Source organism: Cimex lectularius, unplaced genomic scaffold, assembly GCF_000648675.2.
Source record: "Cimex lectularius strain Harlan isolate CLEC.00 unplaced genomic scaffold, Clec_2.1 scaffold45, whole genome shotgun sequence".
Taxonomy (NCBI): Eukaryota; Metazoa; Arthropoda; class Insecta; order Hemiptera; family Cimicidae; genus Cimex; species Cimex lectularius.
In genome coordinates this window covers 543,527-564,651 of record NW_019392634.1, presented here as the reverse complement: position 1 = coordinate 564,651, position 21,125 = coordinate 543,527, and the positions used below count along the sequence as shown (strand labels likewise).

The 21,125-nt window shown below is 34.4% G+C and overlaps 1 protein-coding gene across 4 annotated transcripts in view; it reads right to left on the bottom strand.

Annotated features, from left to right (window-relative positions):
- Window positions 1-218: 218 nt before the first annotated feature.
- Window positions 219-21,125, bottom strand: part of LOC106662781 (UPF0769 protein C21orf59) — a 150,341-nt gene continuing 129,434 nt past the window's right edge. For 3 of the 4 annotated variants that reach the window (XM_014387103.2, XM_014387099.2, XM_014387101.2), the window contains one exon: window positions 219-1,209. In XM_014387103.2, the coding sequence (XP_014242589.1) occupies window positions 1,099-1,209 (111 nt within the window). In that variant the 3' untranslated portion in view covers window positions 219-1,098. The remainder of the gene's footprint in view (window positions 1,210-21,125) is intronic. The other variant, XR_001339960.2, reaches the window with a different exon arrangement.

The following is a 21,125-nucleotide window of genomic DNA, read 5'->3' as shown; positions in this document are numbered from 1 at the left end:
TTTTGCCGTTTTTTATTTGTTCGAATTTGTAAAGTACTGCCTCAGGTGTGTACCCTGTGGTTCAAGAAACGTTCAAACGCACTTTAGTATAGGCACAATAGCAAAATTTTTAAAATATTACTTTAATAAAAACAGTGTTTTCTTGTATACCATTTAAAAAACTTTTTAATACAAACTTTCCATTTAACAGTTAAAATTTTCTTTCACGACAGCGCTAGAATTTTTTTAAACTTTTTTATTATTATATTTACAATATTTATATTTTTATACTATATAATTTTTATTATATTACAAGATTGATTCCTTTACAGCTGATCAGTACTGTAAAAAGCGATTTAGAATGGACTATGTTTTTTCTTTTGTAATACACCTTCTAGCTCTAGGTAAAAGCCAGAGGGAAATCACAATGCTCGTCTGTGCTTTAAGCACTAGAAAACAATGCAAATATAGCAACCCTTTAAAAATAATTCAAGGTGGGATTTTTTATTTTTTTATATTATTATTTCGATTTGTCTATTTTCACTATGTACCACCTATGTGCTGAACCATCTTAAACTAAAGTAAAACAGAAGTGTCTTTTGACATTTCAAGCCTAAACCTCATGTGTTCCTTTTAAAAATAGTATGTACAAATGACATATTTTCCCAATAAAATCTCAACGGCAATTTATAAATGCTGTAATCACAATTACTGAGCAGCGAATATACAAAAAAGACATGAGCAGGTTTTATTTTTCTCCAAAATTTAGAAATTTTCTTTCTTAAAACAGCGATTTTTTTGGAGGGGTAAATGCGCGTACGCTCTAAGTGCAAAAATGATTTTCTCCCGTGCTCAGAAGTTTCACAACCTTTAGAAAAATCGTTTTTCGTGTTTTATTTTCCACTTTCGACAGAACAAAGAAACGTGGGAATCTTCTTCCTTCTGAGCCTAGATTAACCGCCCTTGCTTAAGCATAAAAAACAAAACGGAAAAGTCTACAAAAGAATTTGTGATTTTTTTTTCATTGCATTTTTTTTATTATATCAACAAGTTTTTTTTTCAATAAAGGGACGAAATAGCGATACGAGCTCCTCCGGTGTGCCGATGGTTGAAAGGGTTTCAGTGCGGTTTCCATGAGATGTCAGGTATGCGTTGGAAGGATCGTTTCAGACTTGAGCTATCGGCCCAGGGGGCGTTATAATACTCGTCGTCATCATCTTGTTCAAGTTTCTGAAACAGAAAATTTTTTTGTCAGTTAATAAATATCCACATTATTTACTTAATAATGTAATAAATATAAATAATATATAAGATCCCGATCAGGCGATATCCCTGAATTCAATTCATTGATGGCCATCAGTAAGCACGGAGCTTTGGACTTGTAAGTCCTTGTGATAAAATTGCGATACGGCAAGGGAGTCTGGGAGCCGAGGTACTATTTCGACAGCCGTCAAAAGATAGTCGTTGTCAAGTCGGTTGCTCTGATGATGACCACAGATTAGACATGCTGAACATCAACTGTTCAGAACATACGAGACAAGCTTATTTGTCGTTTAGTAGCGATAATTTCTGGACTTTTTAATATGTTATTGTGTTTTCATGCACATTACAAGATATTTTGATTAATTTAGCTTGCAATTTGGATATATTAGAATAAAATTAAGATTCTAAAAGCAAGTCGTAAATAATTGTATCAAGTTAAAAAAATGGTTCGAGTTGCCATTCATCGTCAATTTGAACTTCCTCCAACTTCATACAATCTGATGTCAATAAAGTCCACCTGGCGTAAAACGATTCGTTTTCATTCTGTCCTGTATCGCTTAACTGTATAGGCTTTGATGTAAATTAACAAAAACCACGTGCGGAGCTGAACCGTTGCAAAGGAAGAGCAACAGGCGTTTAGAGGCGATCCATTGAGTCCCGGATCGTGAACCATTTCTCAACTTCACCTTTTCCTATACGCGGACGTCATCAGTCTTCTACTTTATTAACGGGAGAAGAGTAAGGTGAATTCAAGTATTCAACACACCAAGTTTCTCGCTGCATTAAAACTATTTAATTCGTAAATTAATGAGCATTAAGCACACTTAGAGATCGTTAGAAGGATGTTTGAATAAGCAGAGTAATACTTGTATACAAAGAAGATAAATCTGAGGAAAAGGTATCAAAACGATGGTAATAGAAGGACAAACAAATAACAAAGATTCATTCAAAGGACCAGTCACACCTGAGGTAAGGTCATGATCAATATGGGACATAGTACTATAGAAATAGGAATAGAACTGTCTCTTGTGCATTTTTTTTTTTTTTTTTTGAGTTGGGCTGTTTCCTCCACTGCGAAATAGATGTATTGTGGAACCCCTATAAAACATAACCAAACTTTTAAGTACTCCTAGACGGTTAGGCAATAAAGGCACTAAATATTTATGGACTTTTCCTATAAGCCTAAGTACTTTTCACGTGCCACATGGCTCATCTCTTGCCTATCGAAGTGGCTGAAACAGGATTTATGCTTCACGTACACAGGATATCAACGTCTCTGGCTACTCCTGAGAGTCGGCATGTTTTTGTCTCTGCTTTGCCCATATTCTGTGCGTGGTAGTTAAGCGGGCAGTGGCCGGTATAGAGGCCTACAATTTTACTAAGATCCTTCCTGCAGAGAGGATGTAGTTTATTCGCTTTCCTTTTTGAGAGATTTATATCTCTGCTTGCCCCATACCTGGTGCTTTTGTACAGAGCTTGATTTTTCTTTCTCAAGCCATTTCCCCAGTTCCAACTAAAGCACACACTCAGGCCTCCTAGTAGTGGCACCAAGGGTGAGAGAGCTGCCCTTTTTTGGCTTCTTCATTTCTTACTATATTTTCATATCCTGTAACCCTTAAATTGTGTAACCCAAGTCTCCATGGTTCCAAGGATGCAGGGCAACTCGCGACTTCTATACCGTAATTACACGGATCAGAAGCAACCATGGCTTATGAGGTGCTCATAAATATACGATTGGCCTGAGGGAATCTGCCAATTGTGCTTCCTGTGACTGTACAGAGGACATGAACGATATAATTATGGATGCTCAGAATACGAGGACATGAGACAGAATCTCATCAGTGGCATCGAATCCTTGGTTGGAGTGGCCAGACCTTCTTCATTGGAAACATTAATTACATCTGGGAGAAGAGACATATACCATCTAATTTATTGTTTCATAAGGGAAATTTGCATTGAAGTGTTATTCAAAGGTAGACATGTAACATGGGGTGCGTTCTTCGGCTCGGGTCTCTTGTCACCTGCCTCGCTAAGTGGTGTACATATTAAAAAAAAATTGATGCATGGGTAATATAATATCATAAACCAAAAAAAAAACCTTAAACTTCATAATCTTGTGTTTTCCTAGAGCCATTAGGGAATTTCAGCACTGCCAGACAAGTTTGGAGTTGAAAGCAAACGCATTTAGTACGTCTATCGCTGCCTGACTGTCTCAGAATAAGTAAATCTATACACCTTTCATATTTTTCTTTATTAACTCCTGTGCATAGAGTTGTATTGCATGGACCTCAGCTTGAAAAATTGTTGGGATTACTCCAAGGGGCATATTTCGCTCCTTTTACCCCTACAACTTTTCCCTGCTCCATGTGCGATCCATAAGTGTACCATATTAACGCCCCTTCTTGAACCCTTGAGCTACTTTTCTTCCAAAGGTCTCTATTATGTATGACCATTTGGAAGGGTCTGCCAAAGTTGAGTTTTAGCCATTCCACTTTGTTTAATGTGTGGTGATTAGTGACCGTTAATCGATAATTATTCAGGAATCGTGAGATGCGGTCTGGTGTGATGTAGGTTTCTGATCTACGTATTTAGTGATGAAGGGTAATGTGAAAGGAAGTTGTTATTAAAGATAAATGGCCCAACATAACACCACACACAAGTCTATCGAACACGTTCATAACAATGGTCCGACACTGCTGTGTTAACGGATATTTTACAAATCAATTTTACAAACAACTATTTGGCATAGCCATGGGTAGCAACCTAGGCCCGATACTTGCAGACATAATCATGACACGTCTATTAAATACAGACATAGCGCAACTTCCTTTCACATTACCCTTCCTCACTAAATACGTAGATGATATATTGACAGCTGTTCCCTCAGATAAAATACAAACTGCATTAGATACATTTAACAGGTTTCACCCACGCCTACAATTTACCCATGAAATCGAAAACAATAAAACTATTTTTTAGATACACTCGTAATAAAACAACCAGATGGCACATTAATCACAGATTGATATCAAAAACCAAGAAACACAGATCGCTACCTCAACTTTACATCACGCCATCCTCTTCACACAATAATAAACACGGCCAAAGGGTTACTTCACAGAATGATTACCCTAAGCCATGAATCATTTCACCTCAAGAATATAAAGATATACAAACAGATCCTCCATAACAATCTCTACCCTAAACCCATAATTAACAGAATAATCAACAACTACAACTCAATACTAACACCATTCACTATTACTAATAATACTACATTAAGTCTATCAAATACAAAAACCAGCATACATTTCCATGCCATTTATTCAAGGCCTATCACATAAATTAAACACATTTCTCCCGCCCGATAACTTCAAAATAGCTTTCAAAAATTATTGTACAATTCAAACACTTTTTTCCAAAGTTAAAGATCCTACACCAATAACAAATAAATCTGACGTAATCTACAAAATCAACTGTTTAAACTGTCCGGCAACTTACATCGGTCTTACATCCCAATATCTGGACAAGAGAGTAAAGCAACATATCTATGATTGCAAAAAAAGCAAGCAACATCCTACAGCACTCACTACTCACCATTTTGAACACTAACAATTTTGACTTCAACAATCCAACAATATTACGCACAGAACAAAACAAAAATAAACGGAATTTTTTAGAAATGGTTACATCAACAGAGATAAACACAGCATCAATTACGGAACAGATACATGTAAACTCAGTCGCAGCTACGCCAAAATCATTAATCAAATTCAATACAGATAACATACATATACATCTCATCACATTCCACACATCAAACATTTGTCAAGTAGACTAATTTTTAGAAAATTTAGCTTTCCTTTTCGTATTTATCCCCTTCTATATAATCCTGAAAGAATAATTTAGCCGAACCATTACCAACGTTTTTTCCCTTCGCCGGCTCTTTTCACCTCAAAGAAGCCGATGCCTTATACAAAAATGTCTTTTCTATACCGACTTCCTACCCGACCCCTTCAAAATCCAACGTATATAAACATAAAACAGCAATATTTCAACACGACACGCAAGAATGGCACAATTACACAGAAGACAAACACTGTGAGTGAGTAGAAATACTTTGATTGAATATTTAAAAAAAATTGCATTGAATAAATTCACTTTTCTCCACATCCTACACGTATTTGTTAAATGTAAACAATGTTTGTAAATCCCAGGCCCTGAAGATGATCTTACTAAAGATCGAAACGTTGGCACGATAAAGAAAATGTTTTTCTGAAACCTACATCACAACAGACCGTATCTCAAGATTCCTGAATAATTATTTTGTTTACTACTCTCCAGAATTTTGTGGTGGCTCGTCCGTAGATCCGACTCTATTACCTTGAATCTATGAAGTACTAGGTCATTGACTGCCGTTCCATTCACTTTGTTTTGTTTCTATCCCAGGTAACGTCTCCATCGAGCAATGTTTACATTCGAAGATGATAAGTGTGGCTGTTCCTTCCTCTTCATAATGTACAAATTCACTAAATTCGTGGTCCGCTTGACCAATTAATACATTACAATTAATTAAGGTTTTTAGTTGAGATGAAAAAAAGTTAATGGCACGAGCGGGATTCGAACCCACGATCTTCGGCTAGATACGCCGCTGCTCTACCACTCGGACATCAACTTCCTATCTCAACCCCACCTTATGAGTTTTCCCTCCTTTTTGCCATTTTTCAAGTGGTAGAGCAGCTGCGTATCTAGCCGAAGATCGTGGGTTCGAATCCCGCTCGTGCCATTAACTTTTTTTCATCTTAACTAAAAACCTTAATTAATTATAATATACAAATAGGAACTACAGGGTACTAAAAATGATGTAGCATTTCTCGAAATATTCTACTCGTTTATTTTTAAAACAAACGTTTCAGCTCATTTTTAATTTAGTCGGAACCATCTGTTGATCACGAGATTACCGGTTTTTTAAATCAATTTCAAATTCAAATTAAGTCAGTATTGTTAGGGTCTAATGGATGACCTCGTGACAGCGTTTTGATTATTTCTGAGTGAATGATGATTCTTAGTCAAATAGGTTGTCACCAACACAAACATAAAATATAATTAATAATAAATCAGTTCAATATTGAGATTTATTCAATTGGGCTAAACAATTGCGGTCCTCGTATGGCATGTCCAGTAATGTGGGTTATATTTGCAATTAGCTTGTATCGTACACCACCACAGTGTTGAAAGTAGTTCCTCACTTATTTTTAGTGGATTTATCTTTTCATTGCCAGTGAGTAAAAAATGTTTTCTTGTTAGACCTTCACAGTAAGTTAGAATATGTAGTTTGGCCGTTTCCGATCATTTTGATCACTCAGGCGTGTTTCGATTTCTCGTCATTTTCATTGTTGGTTCTGTCGTATTCTTTATTTTCTACTTCAAACACAGTACCGCGAATGGTGAAACCAGTTGAATAGCGCGCCTGTCCTATGGTGTTGCAGATTATCCTTCTTCAACAAGTTTATCAGCTTTTTCTTTCCTTTTTATTCCTATTTCTACCAGAGCTTTCATAAAATATCAAGTCTTAACTTTTTCCAAAGAAACAATTTACTTTGACCAAAGACTCAAATGGAGAAAACACATAGGAAACACCATAAAGCCAAGATTCTATTAAGCATTGGCTAAAGAGTCGATTGCACCGAAAGAAGGAACTGCTAAAGTACGATAAGCCAGAAGGCTGCAGTAATTGGGGAACAAAAACCCCACTTCCTAGTATCCTCCATCATCATCAAAACATACTAGGTTTATACAAATTTTACAACGCTTGACAATTTTTACGATGATTTTATAGCAAATCAAAGGCGTCATTAGATTCTTAAAATCAGTCGACGCGTTAAACAAGGTCTAGAATCATTCTATAAATGAAATCAATGCTTGCCACCTGTTGAGAGCTACAATTCTTTATTTGAAACCGCCCCCAAGGGATTCGATTACCGAATGAATAAAACCGGCCACTATTCTACTTCTTGTTCATTTTCATAAGTCAATTATTTAAATCTCACAAGACCTGAAAGGAAAAGCTGGCACGGAATTTTACAAAAGTTTGTCATAAAATTGAACCGACTTGCTTTCCGTATTTAAACGGTTTGTAGGTATTTCGTCAGTGATAAAAAGGTTTTACGGTCTGCACATTGCCCGGTGATCCTTCAAGTTGAATAAGACTTGATACATATGAAAACTTTTCCCCTGTCCTCGTGAATTATGAGACTTTGGGAGAATAACGTAATTAAAACTGTTGTAGGATAGCTACTCTACCCGCAGCGGTCTCTTTTGTATTATGATTTACGCGGGCGCTAATGGATAGCTTTTAATCAACATGTGCGCGCGGTTAACAGCTTATTTGAGAATACACTAGATTTAAAACTAACTCTTCATTTTCCTACGTTCAATATTGACTAATTGCTCTGAAATTCACCTTTACTTGCCTTCTTGTACAATTTCAGATGAAAAATTCAGAGATGAGCCCCGATGGAGCGAACAGTTCGGAACAGCCGAATAAAGAACCGGGGAAATAAAATAAGAGCTTAAAGCAGGGCCGATGTTGATCTTGAATAAATCTTTTATAAGGGCAGTTTTTCCAGAACGTGATGTGATTCACCAATCGTGAACTGGGCACTCCATTATACCAACACGGCCAAGGAGGATGCTGAAGAAGCTAAAACTTGAAAGCGAAATTGAGTCGGACATCATGGAAAGATTGCAAGGGATCATGTTTCATTATTTATACCATGTTTTCAACTTTATAAGACACATACAAAAAAATCACCTTGTATAACTATATCCTAGTTGGTCGTTTCCTATCATTTTGTTTTGTCCTATTACACGAGTTTCACTTTCTAGCAATCTTTACTATCAACTGACCACATACATTAAGTGAGGAAGCAAAACATGTTTGACAAGCAAATGAGTTCATTCTGAAGCTTTTGTTTATGATCGATCAGTTTATCCGTTTCCCATTATCCAGGACTGCCTGGTTTGCCAAACTCAACACAGCGAAGAGTAAAACACCCACAACTCGTATCGCAATTCAAATTTTCAATTCAATTCAATTTCATATAATTTATTTAACTTGCAAGATAGCAAGAGCTAATACACTAACTAGTATTAGCTTTTAAAAAAATCGTTTCACAAATTAACCAATTTGTTTATTTGAATGATTTGTTGTAAAATTATAGTAAGAACTACTTGGACATTTCGGGAATTTACACCCATCATTTATTACTTACAGCCCTTGGAAATGTTGGGACTGAATCGGTCTTCAAGGAAATTTGAGATCGCCTGTAAACATTTAAATATGTCAATCTGTAGACATACGTATTTAGTCTGATGATGACCTTAAAATAGTTCCACAGCTTGGCAGTAGCAATTAAATTTGGTTTCTTCCTCAAGACCGTACCTGATCCAGAGTGGTCGGGAGATAAAAAATGGTCGATACTTCTAATACTTGACATTAATAATAATCGATATATTTACTAGCGAAATTAAACAATTTTTTTTTGTCGGATTGTTCCCCAAAAAGAGGCAAAGGACCAACACTAACTCAACACTCACACATTATGTGGGTTCAGCCTATTTAAAATTTTCTAATGTTCAATCTACTTTTTTAGAATAAAACAAAATTTTTAATATGTATTATATACATTATATCTCAAGGAATGAATTTATCAAAGGATCAATTTTTTTTTATTTCCAACTATTGGTGATCTATAGCTATAATGTATAGGATAACAAGATGGAGGTTATATTTATTCGTTTAAGTTAAGTATAACTTGAGTATTGACCGTATTGTATACGATAACTGGATGGAGGTTATATTTTATCCGATTAGCTTAAATGGTAAGTGTTGGCTGTATTGTATTCGATAAAAGGATGGAGGTTATATTTTTGAAATAAAATGATCGACCCATGCTAGGTCTTGTTCATTGTAAATTTTATTTGTTTAGGTTAAATGGCTAGGTGTTGGCTGTAGTGTATAGGATAAACGGATAGAGGTTGTATTTCACCCATTTAGGTTAAACGGACAGTGTTGGCTGTACTGTATACTATAACCGAATGGAGGTTATATTTATGCGTTTAGGTTAAATGGTAAGAATTGTCTGTACTGTATACGAAAACCGGTTGGGGTTATATTTTTGTAAATAAGTGGTGATATTTCAATTATTCATTATTGTGTCCTGATGAAGTGGATATATTCGACAAAAGCTCCACGAAAATCTGTATGTTTTTTGTTGTTGCTGGCCCCTTCCGTATTTTTGAATCAATTATATTTTTTTATCTAAGGTTCCGGGATCCCGCTCGTGACATTAACTTTTTTATCTCAACCAAGGCCTTAGATAAAAAGTAGAATTAATTAAAATAACTTGTACGGCCAATTACGAATACTGAACTTATATAGATTAATTGATATTAATTATATCGAAGATATGTACATAAAATCAAGTCCCATTTTCTTGCAAAAAGTGTAAAAGCTTGAAACAATGTAAAGCGTATGCGGAAGTTCAATTCCGTCCGTTAATATCCGGGTTTTAGACCAGTACCACTGAGAGCTTGTACCTAATCTTGGCCAACAATAAGCTGCCTCGCTATCGTGCCTCTTTTGCAAAGGAAACGTGTACGATTTGATTTGAAAATTGAAAGGTATTTGTATTCTCCCATTTCTCAATTTGTACTTCATGCATATCCTATTAGGTCATTAAGCGGGCATTCATATCGTGCCTGTTTATTGATTGAGCTGCATGTCGAAACTGGTCGCCAAGGTTTCTTTAACGTTCTATTGAATCGGATTCATAGGCAATAAAACCGCTTTTAAATTGTTAAGGAGGAGAACCAGGAACTCCCAGGGCGAACTCAGCGTCCAATTATTATCCGGTTTGCCAATTCTCAAGAGACCGACAACGATCTTTCCTAATGCACACTCCCATACATTTTTGAAATATTGCTATTTCCTTGAAAACCCACTCAGTCCCAACATTGCCAAGGAGTGTTGGATAATCCCTAGTTTGGAAATAAAAAAAATATAGATCCCTCGATAGATTGACTCCTTAAAATATTCTGTATATAATACATATTGGAAATTTTGTTTTGTTCTAAAAATGTAATTCAAACTTTTGAAAAATTGCAAACATGCTAATAAACTAACTCACAGTCTTTGGCAATGTTGGGACTGAGTCGGTCTTCATGGAAATTTGAGATCGCCTGTAAAAACCTAAATATATCAATCTGTAGACATATTTAAGTGTTTTGTTCTGATGATGACCTTAAAATAGGTCGAAAGCTTGGTAGGAACAATGTTATTTGCTTCCTTCTTCAAGAACATCCCTTGATCCAGAGTGTTGGATTGTTCCAATACATAAGACATAACATACATACATACATATACATAATAACATACTTCCAATACATAAAATGATCGTTACTGACAATAATAATAATAATTAGTATATTTACAAGACAAATTAAACAATCATTTTTTTATCGGATTGTTCGCCTAATAGAGGAAAGGACCAACACTAACGCAACACTCCTATGTTCTGCGGGTTTAGCCTATGTAATTTTTTTTCTAACGTTCCACTACACTTCAGAACAAAACAAAATTTTCAATATGTACAGAATATCTCAAGGAATCAGTCTATCAAGGGGTCTATATTTTTATATTTCCAAACTAGCTATGATACGGTAGTTTCAGTAATTAATAACAAAGATGCTTGTTTCAATTATTGAAATCGGTGTTCTTTTAACACTTGATCCTCTTTAACCAACCCTGAAATTTCTGCATGTACGATTTGTTGTTATTATGAAGTCTAGACTAATCGGATCATATTGTAACTCAAGAAACCTCACATGGGTATGATAACCATGCGGAACGTTTCGCTATAACGAAGGATTTGTTTAATAAAAATATTTTTTTATTAAATTGCTTATTTTCAAGATAGTGCGACAGGTAAGAACTTGTAATGAAGATGGTATTATATAAATGTTAATAGTTCTTAGTTATTCAATTTTTTGCGTTATTTATTGCTTAATGTGTTGATGAAAATTTGCCCACGTCTATGAACGTAAATGTTTATCAAAACAAACAAATCGGAAATAAGAAAGTCCAAGAGCCACATTCGAAAAAAATTAAAGCATAAAAAATTATTTGTATATCTGAGAAACTACTTTATCAATATTTAAGAGTATCATTTTGTTCATGATTTACAAAGTGTGACAGTAGTTAGGTAATTTATTGGACTTTTCCAACAAATTAATTTATTTGTTTAATTTCAGGGATTGACCTGTCAGCCATCTAACCGTTTGGAGAAGTTTTATTTTGTTAATTATTAATTTTATTTTACTTCATGTTTTGGTGGAGAAGTTCAATAAATCACCTAACTAAATTTGTTGAAAGGACCAAGTGAAAAGAGAAGTTCGAGAAATGCCGAACTATTGTCCATTCATAATAATAAAAAAATTAAATTATGTACGCTAAAATTACTACGTTTACATTTATTTATTTTTCGATACTTAACGGCAACACGTATCTATAACGTTATACTATCTACGTGACTTGAAATTTTAAGCGTAGTTTCCTTTCGTAGTGTTTTCATAAAACTTAACCTATCCCGTGAATTGCACGTTACTGACTCGAGTACATTATTCTTGGTGCATAGTTTGTAAGGACAGAAACTATAAATATTTAAAGGGCAGTTTCAACTACTCAATAACAGACGTAGTTACAGCTACACCTAGGTGTATCGTTTATGGGTTTTATTAAATTGCATCTCGTACGTAGATGAAATTTCATTACTTACAAAAACATAATTCATCTATTGTTTCTATATATTCAAATTAATTATATATGAATTTTCGAAACGAAAAATTTTGTCACAGGCGGGATTAGAAACCACGATCTTCGAATCAAGACTGCGATCCTTTGATCACTTGACCTACCGATCGTCCATGCCACAAAACTTATAAAAATATAAAAATAACAATAACAATAAGAAATAGTCTATTAATTCTGAACGACATTCAGTTTCTTTCAGAAATGGATTTAATGTTGTCCCGTGCAAATTGCATTGAACGTTAATTTGGTATAGACGGTTTTAACAGTGAATTCATTATAAATTATTTAATAATATTTTTTAAATAAACGTTAGATTCGTCCTCTCTTTCCCTCTCTAGCACTCTTTCTATCTCTTCCTATTTCCCACAATTTCCATTTTCCCTCACTCACTCATTCTCTCTCTCGTCCTCTCCTTCTTTCTCCATCTTTCTCTCTTTGTCGCTTTTTCTCTTTCTCTCCGCTCTTCCTCCTATCTCACTATCAACATTCTTAACTACCTCATCCTTATTCCTTACCTCACTCTTTCTCTTTCTTATGTCTTTCCCTCTCCCTCTCTTCTAGTTTTCTATATCTTTCTGTTTTCGTTGTTTCTATTGCCCCTTTACCATTCTATATTACAAACTTCTCTCTCTCTTTCTATCCATAACAACCTTTCTCTCCTTTCTCTATTGCCATCCCTTACATTCTTCCTAACTACTCTACTAAGCTCTCTCTCTTCCTCTCTTTCTTTCTACATACGACTCTCTCCTTTCTCTCTCTGTTTCTCTCTTTCACTCTCTCCCTATGTTTAGCTCTACGTCACTACCTTTTTCTCTTTTTCTTATTATCTACCCCTCTCATCTCTGCCTCTTTTTTTCTCTCTACTTGTAACTACCAATGTGTTTTTAATTTTACCAATCTATCATTGTACTTTACATCAAACTCACCTCTCACTCTATTATTAATTATCTCTCTCCTGTCCTTTCTTTCTCTGTCTTTCTAATTACCCCCTCTTTAACTCTCTCTCTCTCTCTCTCCCTTTCTTTATTTTCTCTCTCTCACCATCATCTTTCTTCCTTTCAACTACCTTTATCTCTCACTCATTACCATCTTTCTTGCTCTGAACAACCACACAAACACAAACACCCACACGTCTATCTACACCAACAAACAATAAAGAAATGATTAAAACCATTAGTTCAAAACTGATCAATACCAACTGCTTTTTTAACCTTTTAATATGTGGAATAAAGAAAATATTCAGAATTATATTATGATGGTTATTTTAAGTTGATTAATTAATCAATCAATCAACTAGGCACAATATAACATAAAAAATCACATCTCGTCCCGATTCGTAACAAACCATCGGACAATCGGATTCTAAGCGTATATGTAAAATATAACTTTAACGAAATTAGTATTATAAGATTGTCCCAAATTTAAATAAAACCTTTATTATTTATTTTACTTGTAAGAATGTTTTTTTTCTAATGCGGTATAGCTGGATGTATGGAAACTAGGCATCTATAGAAATTTTCAAAGATTAAATATTTTGTATTTTTCCACTTTTTAATTGTCTCAGTGATTGCATGTTATAAATTATTATTGGGTAACCCGCACGAATTCGACTAGTTTTCGAGTTTCGTGTTTATGTAGAATGCCTTGAAATCGATTTTACATTATCTTCAATCTGCAAGGTGATGGTGAATACTTGCTCAGTACTTTTATATACGGAGCTACATTTTCCCGCAAATGTCACAGAAAATATTAATGTAGCCAGTTCGTCGATCGATTTTGCGCCATGGTAATCTCGTTTTAATCGCATTTTCTTACCTCTTGTTCGAATATTCAAGCATTAATTTGGAAAACAATATCACTAAAAACTGTTCATCATGGAATGCCAGCAAATTATTTTTGTTTTATTGCAAACGATTTTTTTTTTGTTACAAATACTTATAATAATTGTAACATAAAACACCTTGATTGGTGAAACATAATATACAGTCGGTCACACTTCTTTTCAATCGATAAAGTCTTCGAGGGGTCAAAAGGTCTCAGAGCTTTTATGAACTGTTTAACCATTGATATCATCAGTCATGATCAGTGCAATTTCCTTTAAGAGGGGAAACTTGAGTACCAATATGAATGGTCTTTAAAAAAATACCTAAATATTTACAATCGGGGGTTAAGCAAATTTAATATTTATTATTTTATAAATGATTTAGTTAATTGATGGTATATATGAATGAGTTCTAGATATATAACACAGTGACACAACGAAAAGCCTAACTAGGATGATTAAACAAGAATATATTTGAACAAAAGCATCATCTGTGACGTCACAACAGAAACGACAACTCTTTAAGTCTTTGCCGAGCTTTCGACATTATATCGTCATCATCAGGGCCTATTTATCGTAGCAAAATATCGCAGTTAGAAACACGTTATATCATTAAAAAAACAATTACAAAAAAAAATTATTTAACTTACTTTAACTAGATGAGTGTTTAAATTTATCTGGAGAGCAAGAAACTGAAATGGACAGTGTGGAGTTAATTAAAAAAATAAAACAATATAATATAAAAATTTAAAAATTATTTAAAACCACAAACCTGGTCCTATAGGTTACCTCGGTTACACATAACTATAAGTACACGTCTCTTTTTCTTAATAATAAAATAAATAATAAAATTACTTTTTTTTTCCCTCAGGTTCATTAGAATATCACAGTTAAGATTAGTTTAGATTTGTTTAAATCGTACTATATATAGTTAACTCAAATAAAAAAATCTATAATTTTTAAATTTTTATATTATATTGTTTTATTGTTTTTAATTAACTCCACACTGTTCATTGTTTTAGATACTGAGCTTCACCTAATTGTAATTATTCTTATTATAAATGCAATTTCTCGCTCTCCAGATATATTTAAACACTCATCTAGTTAAAGTAAGATAAATATTTTTTTTGTAATTTTGTTTTTTTAAATGATATAACGTGTTTCTAACTGCGATATTTTGCTAAAATAAATAGGCCCTGATGATGACGATATAATCGTCGAAAGGTCGACAAAGACTTAAAGAGTTGTCGTTTCTGTTGTGACCTCACTGCAGATCCTTTTGTTCAAGTTGTTCAACAAGCAGGTCGATACATCATCTCATCTTTAAGAATATATTTTTTTAAATTATGTATATTTGAAAAATTATTTTAATGTCATACCATTATCGTATAATATTATATTAATTTTGCCCATAATTATTTTTTAATTCAACTTTCCACGCTCCAGCAAATAAACTGTGAGTATATTTTTGTGACAGTTCAGTCACAATATTATAATTTATATAGGAATTATATATGATTGTGTCTTATTATATGGGCAGCTTTCAACGTGTCCTGAAATATATTGTTCTCACATCATGGGAGTCACAGACTTTTGGGAAAACTTAGGCGACTTTCTATCTTTTAATCTAACTTTGCCGCCCTGGAAAACAACTAAGTTTACAGAGAGAAAAAACATTTATTGATTTTATGGCGTCGCCAGGACAATAAAGATTTGATAAATTAAGCCGCCGGACCAGGAGGTGGCCGCGCCGAGAGATTACTTCCAGAAGAGAAACTTCAATACCCGCCAAGTTTTTCTTGGCGAATTTTCGACCACCGTCGAAGGCTACCTAAATTGATGTACACCTGACTTACAACAGTCCGATCTTGCTTACGATAAAATCATAAAAACAAACATAAATAAGTAAAAAGATCTATAAAAGGAAAATATAAATATATATATAAATCAAATTTAACGTTATTGGATGTTTGTAAGAATAAACCGGAGGGCTTGCTTGGATATGTGTCGCTAATTACTTTCACATTAATTAAATATATTTGTAAACAAAAATTTTCTCCAAGTCTGACAATGACAGTCGTCGACCGACTTAAAGTTTTAATGGAATGGCACTCAGCCAAGTGGAATTTCACATTTACATAACTTGCTTACGTTTCCATCTCGATACTCGGATGCCACGTCCATTAAACTTCAGGCTTACATTCGATTAATTATATCGTACTGATAATAATGTATTTATTATAAGATTCCGTACTAGAAAGTTTCGTTCCTTTGTAATAGTATAGTTTGGCTGAAATCATCAAGTTAAATGAACCGGCCGTCCATTATTCACCCCAAGATCATGGATTTGGTCGGGCTGGAATGGAATACGAACTTGCTAAGATCGAAACGGTGTTTCCATTAAATTCTCAACTGGGCCGATTAATTACAGCTGTCGAGGATTAGTGAGAATGCGTTAGAGGCAACAAATGATTTCCCTTCAACGCAAGCCTGGAGTATTTGAATTCTGACCAACCCGGTGCAATATAACAGCATAAATATTATATTACAAACGTTTAATATCTTTGAAATGAATAATCACAAACCATCACACAACACCCCAATTTCTCTTTTGTTCGCACTTCTTCGTTCTTTTTGCCTACCTCTTTCTCTTCCTGTCTGCCCCGTTTCCATCTATCTATAAAATTTCACTCGAACGCACACTTTCTCTCTCACTTTCAATCTTATATCGTTCTCCCTCCCTGTCTCCTTCTTTCCCACCATCACTCTCTCTCTATGTCTCTCTCCTTGTCTGTCTGTCTCTCACTCTCTCTATCTACCTATCTATTTATCTATTCTATCTTTCGATCTATTTACTTAGCTATCTATCTATGTACGTCTGTATCTCTTTCTATCTATTTACTTATTTATCTTCTCTCTTTCCTCACTCTCACTCTCTCTCTCTTTCTCTCTGTTTGTCTGTCTTTCTTTCTCTCTCCTCTCTCTCATTCTTTCTCTTTCTCTCTGTTTGTTTGTCTGTCTGTCTTTCTCTCTCTCTCTGTATCTCTGTCACTCTCTGTCTATCTATCTATCTATCTATTAATCTACGTTTCTATCGATCTATTTCCTTAGCTATCATCTATATATCTATCTATGTACGTCTCTCTCTCCCTCTCACTCTCTCTCTCTCTCTTTCTTTCTCTTTCTCTCTCTCTCTCTCTCTCTCTCTCTCTCTCTATCTATCTATCTATCTATCTATCTATCTATCTATCTATCTACCTTTCTATCGATCTATTTACTTAGTTATCTATCTTTGTACGTCTCTCTCTCTCTCTCTCTCTCTCTCTCTCTCTCTCTCTCTCTCTCTCTCTCGTTAATTGTATGAGTTCGCGATCTAAATTTACGAGATTTAGAAAACTCGATACTAGATTATAATCTAATAAACCAACGTATTTGTGCTCTAAAAAATAAAAATTAAGGCAACCATGTCTAGCAGGTAAGATTTAATCTATCGAGACAAAGCCTCCAAAACTTAGAGGCCAGAGGACAATTTAAATTCCATGAAGTGCGAAGCTTTACTACGTCCAAACGTCTCGCTGTGAAATTGGTTGTTTTTGGGATTTTTAAAACAGAAAAAAACTTGTACGTGGTGGTTGTAAAATTAGAATTGAAGGTTGAACATATTTCTTCATAAAGGATCTAGATACTGAATTGTGAAATATGGCGAAAAGTTGTTGAAAGCAAAGGGGAATTCATTGTGGATTAGTTCTTCTTGCTATGAAATGAAAGATTGTGTGTTTCGGTCGTAAAAACTGTCTTTTCTTTCTTGTAAGTGACATATATTACCCAGGAGAAAGAAATTACCGTTTTTAGCATTATTCTTCTGAGATTTCTAAGTGCATAATGATAATAATAATGAGCTTTATGTTCCGGTCATTATGTTGATAAAATAAAATGTTTCGTTCTAAATTTAATTTTGTATATAATCTTCAAGTTGTGACATGTTTATCGACCTTCGGTGAATGTTTGCACAATGTTTAATGTTTTTTTCATTATTTTTAATTAATAAAGAGAACAGTAACAAATTAAGGTCATTTCAAAGACTAGGTTGTTTGATGATGACAGGAGCATTTTCAACTACACCACCCTAGCACTTGAAATCATAACCAATACCACACCTCTTCACATTGAGGTTAAGGTCAGAACACTAATCAGCTGCTACAGATTAATTAGCGAGTGCAGCTGAAATCATAAATGCAATAACATAGGTGACTCAATAATCTCACAACTATTGTTAGGTTAACGGCCAATTATTAAGCGTTAGTGATAAAAAGATTAAAACCCCTTCGGGGAAAAAGTACTTTCAGATAGTCACCCCTTGTGAATATAGTTGGAATTTGGATGATGACTATCGCAACATAGATTGCTACACAGATGGTTCACTTATCAAAGGTAGAGGGAGTGGTGCAGGAATCTACATACCTAAATTAGGAATCAGCATCTCCTCCCATCTTGGCAATAACACCTCCCTTTTTCAGGCGGAAATCTGGGCAATTAATGTGTGTTGTCGAAATTAAAATTAAGGGAAAGGATATTAGAATTTCAGGCTAGTCTTATGTCATTACAAAAAGATTTGTCAACCTCAAGACTGGTGGAGGAAACCGTACTACCTTGAAAATAAGGGACTCCAATAAAAAATATATTTGTTAAACAAATCCTTCTTTACAGCGAAATGTTCCGCATGCTTATCATGCACATGTGTGGTTTCTTGAGTTACAGTATGATCCGATTAGTCTAGACTTCATAATAACAACACAGCGTACACGCAGAAATCTCAGGGTCGGTTAAAGAGGAAAGGATCAAGTGTTAAAAGAACACCGATTTCAATAATTGAAACAAGCATCTATGATATTAATTATTGAAACTATTGTATCATTGCTAGTTTAGAAATATAAAAAATATAGACCCCTTGTTGATAGACTGATTCTTTGAGATATTTTGTACATAATTTTGTTTTGTTCTGAAGTGTAGTAGAACGTTAAAAAACATTGCATAGGCTAAACCCGCAGAACGTGGGAGTGTTGCGTTAGTGTTGGTCCTCTGTCTCTTGTAGGCGAAGAAACCGATAAAAACAGATTGTTTAATTTGTCTTGTAAATATACTAATTATTATTATTGTCAGTAGCGATCATTTTTTGTATTAGAAATATAGAACACTTTCTCACACACGAACACTCTGGATCAAGGTACGATCATCCAAAAGAAAGCAAATTTCATTGCTACTCCCTCCAAGCTTTCGACCTATTTTAAGGTCATCATCAGGGCGAAACAGCCTTAAATGTGTCTACTGATTGACAAACTTAAGTTTTTACAGGCGATTTCAAATTTACTTGCAGACTGACTCAGTCTCAATATTGCCAAAGACTGTGAGTTAGTTTAGCCTATTTACAATTTTTCAAAAGAACAAAACAAAATGTTCAATATGTTTTATATACAGAATATCTCAAGAAGTCAATCTATCAAATGATCTATACTTTTTATATTTCCGAACTCTTCAGATCTTGAGTACTTGGCAATGTTGGGACTGAGTGGGTTTTCAAGGAAATAGCAATATTTCAAAAATGTATGGGAGTGTGCATTAGGAAAGATCGTTGTCGGTCTCTTGAGAATTGGCAAACCGGATAATAATTGGACCCTGAGTTCGCCCTGGGAGTTCCTGGTTCTCCTCCTTAACAATTTAAAAGCGGTTTTATTGCCTATGAATCCGATTCAATAGAACGTTAAAGAAATCTTGCCGACCAGTTTCGACATGCAGCTCAATCAATAAACAGGCACGATTTGAATGCCCGCTTAATGACCTAATAGGATATGCATGAAGTACAAATTGTGAAATGGGTGAATACAAATACCTTTCAATTTTCAAATCAAATCGTACACGTTTCCTTTGCAAAAGAGCCACGATTGCGAGACAGGTTATTGTTGGTCAATATTAGGTACAAGCTCTCAGCGGTACTGGTGCAAAACCCGGATATTAACGTACAGAATTGAACTTCTTTGGCAACATCCTTTCATATGAAACATTTTTCGACATTACAAGATTATCGCATACGCTTTACATTGTTTCAAGCTTTTCCATTTTCTGCAAAAAAAATGGGTCTTGATTTTATGTACATATCTTCGATATGATTAACATCAATTAATCTATATAAATTTAGTATTCGTAATTGACCGTATAAATTATTTTAATTAATTCTACTTTTTATCTAAGGCCTTGGTTAGGATAAAAAAAGTTAATGTCACGAGCGGGACCCCGGAATCTTAGATAAAAAAATATAATTGATTAAAAAATACGGAACGGGCCAAACAACAAAAAACATGCAGTTTTTTCGTGGAGCTTTTGTCGAATGTATCCACTTCATCAGGACACAATAATTAATAATTGAAATATCAACACTTATTTACAAAAATATAATCTCCAACCGGTTTTCCTATACAGTACAGACAATTCTTACCATTTAACCTAAACGCATAAATATAACCTCCATTCGGTTATAGTATACAGTACAGCCAACACTGTCCGTTTAACCTAAATGGATGAAATACAACCTCTATCCGTTTATCCTATACACTACAGCCAACACCTAGCCATTTAACCTAAACAAATAAAATTTACAATGAATAAGACCTAGCATGGATCGATCATTTTATTTCAAAAATATAACCTCCATCCGGTTATCGTATGCAGTACAGTCAACACTTACCATTTAAGCTAATCGATAAAATATAACCTCCATCCAGTTATCGTATACAGTACGGTCAATACTCAAGTTATACGTCACCTAAACAAATAAATATAACCTCCATCATGTTATCCTATACATTACAGCTATAGATCACCAATAGTTAATTGATAATAATTGATTCCTTGAGATATAATGTATATAATGCATATTAAAAATGTTGTTTTGTTCTAAAAAAGTAGATTGAACATTAGAAAAATTACAATTCATTAAGGTTTTTAGTTGAGATAAAAAAGTCAATGGCACGAGCGGGATTCGAACCCACGATTTTCGGTTTGATACGCCGCTGCTCTACCACTTGAGCTATCGTGACCTCGATCCACTCGGACACCAACCTCTCATCTCAACGGTATCAAGCCTAAGATCGTGGGTTCGAATCCCGCTCGTGCCATTGACTTTTTTTATCTCAA